The 2,555-nt window shown below is 41.4% G+C and overlaps 1 protein-coding gene across 1 annotated transcript in view; it reads right to left on the bottom strand.

Annotated features, from left to right (window-relative positions):
* MED12L (mediator complex subunit 12 like) overlaps positions 1-2,555 on the bottom strand; it is a 322,246-nt gene that overhangs the window by 274,783 nt on the left and 44,908 nt on the right. Inside the window, exon 4 of the mRNA XM_012812967.1 lies at positions 556-715. Coding sequence (XP_012668421.1) covers positions 556-715 — 160 coding nt within the window. The remainder of the gene's footprint in view (positions 1-555; positions 716-2,555) is intronic.

Raw genomic sequence — 2,555 nt, forward strand, 5'->3', positions numbered from 1 at the left:
GAGAATGTGACATTTAAGCCAAAGCCTCAGTGAAGAGCAACCGTGTACAAGGAACAGGAAACACAGAGGCCCTGGGCATGCTGGAGGGACAGAAGGCAGGCAGTGTGGCTGGCATGTCATAGGAAAAAAAGGACAAATCATAATGGCCTTAATGGCCATAGGAAAGAATCTGATCTTCATTCCAGGTGTCAAAAGAAATCGTAAAGTGACAAACAGAGACACAGTACGACCTCATTGAGGCTCGGAGATAAGTATGGTAACCACTCAGAGACTAGAAGGTAAGGAGACCCGTTAGGAGGCTGCAACTACATCCAGCCAGGAGATGATGGTGACTTGACCAGCATTTCAACAGCTGTAGTACTGAACTGCACTCCAGATTCAGGATGTATTTCAGGCCTAGTAGCGATAAGTCACTTATCTGTACCAGGAGTGACTTTGGTCTCAATGTGGACATTCTCAGCACATACCAGGCTGGGTTGTATCCAGAGGGTACAGGCAGCAGTTACTTACAAAATCAGTAATGAAATGTAAATTGTATTGTGCTGTCTCACTTACCCAAATTGGGATCAGTAGACTGACGTTTCTTAATTTTAGCTTCAGAGATGGCAGAGTAATAGGCACAAGTCATCTTGATCATCCACGCTGCTCGGACCATGGGAACGGAATACTTAGCTAAATATGCAAAGACATCCTCTTTCTTACTAAGGATGGGAACCTGAGAAGAAATAACATATAGCCTGTTTATAACAATCACTTACCGTGTTCAGCATTAGACAAACCAAAAGGAAGAATAAACAAAAGAAAGCCGCTGTATGATACCTGCTAACTGTAAGAAAGTATATGCTTAATGGATTTTCAAACAGTGCATGCAGTCAAAAGAAAAAGGAATATTTTAAGCCAATTTTCATTAAGAAAAATGAATCAAAACTATATTTAGCATAATAGCAAAACAGTGTCATCAGTTATGCTTTCCTATTTTAAAAACACATTATTTTCAACTTCTCACACGCTGAGAGCTACTCACCAACCGAGCGGGGAAAAATAATTTCATGACAGAACTCCAAAGAATTTCTCAAAATTGGAAGAGACAGATCAAGTGAAAAATTGTCCCCACTCCATGTTTTATCCTGGACTTTTTTTGGATAAAGCTTTCTAACGAACATTTCATAAGAGTAACAATTTTCAGAAAGCTTCTAAAAATACGATTAGCCCAAAATTTAAAATAGAGGCTAAAAAACTGATGGATCAGTGAATCCACTCAATAAACACTGAGCTAGAAATAGATGGGTAATTAATTCACTGGTTAAAAGTAGCCACTTGAGGCAGTTGAGTATTTCTTCCAGATCACAAAGGTGCTGCTTTGCAGATAAGGATCCCAGTGTGCCAGTGAAAGCTTGGAAAGAGTTAATTCATTCTTCGTGCATCCTTCATAAATACCCTAGGAATAGCCCATTCATCTATTTAATATAGTCAATATATAAATATTTAAAAAAAAAAAAAAAACAAAAAACAGTGAACAAGAGGACATGCCAGCACCAGGAAAGCCACCTCCACACTCCATTCCTGGGCCTACCCTATTTCTTGTTTTGTTTTTTGGTAGAGACAGAGTCTCACTTTATTGCCCTCAGCAGAGTGCCATGGCATCACACAGCTCACAGCAACCTGTAACTCCTGGGCTTAGGCAATTATCTTGCCTCAGCCTCCTGAGTAGCTAGGACTACAGGTGCCTGCCACAACACCCGGCTATTTTTTGTTGCAGTTTGGCAGGGGCCAGGTTTGAACCCGCCACCCTCAGTACATGGGGCCCTACCCACCGAGCCACAGGTACTGCCCAGCCCTAGCTTGTTTCTAAGGCTCTTCACTCATGAACTCTTCATTCCTGACCTGTGATAATACCAACCCCATTTCCCCTATACAGTAGGGCAGGTATCAAAATGACAACAGTAATTATTTTGTTACCATTTCCAAGCATTTCTCTATGTCAGCCAAAGTGGCCGTGGACCTGACTCCTTATTTAACAGTTCCAGAACATCACCACCACTGATATCAAGAGCCCTGGTCACTCTGCCCCAGATACTTGCTCAGCTTTGTGCTGAAAATTGAGGCTTCAAACTAGCTAACTGACACACATAGCATGCCATTTTTCCCTTAATTAACTAAATCCTCACTTACACAGTGGATGTTGTGCATATGCTCCAAATCTGACTATTCACATACTTAGTACAAAGTACAATCCTAAAATTAAAAGATAAGTATTTTTTGTATATGTCCCCAGAAAACCAGCTATTTCATCCAGTCTTGTCAAAGCAACATCAAGCTGTTTCAATGCTGAAGGGAAAGCTGCCTGGGTCAGACATTGGGATTGTATCCATATACTGTATTTCGTGAGCAACGGGAGAGACTTTTGATGATATATAGTCCCTGCCTTGGGTGCCAACTTCAGAACACAGCCCCCGTGACAGAGATGACTACAACAGCTCAAATACAACAGAAAGGGAGATGAAAATCACACAGCCAAAGCTAGAAGGTTCCTTGTCTGCAGACCAGATGCATTT

This window comes from Otolemur garnettii, unplaced genomic scaffold, assembly GCF_000181295.1.
Source record: "Otolemur garnettii isolate 467f Iridium unplaced genomic scaffold, OtoGar3 scaffold00236, whole genome shotgun sequence".
In the NCBI taxonomy this organism is placed as follows: Eukaryota; Metazoa; Chordata; class Mammalia; order Primates; family Galagidae; genus Otolemur; species Otolemur garnettii.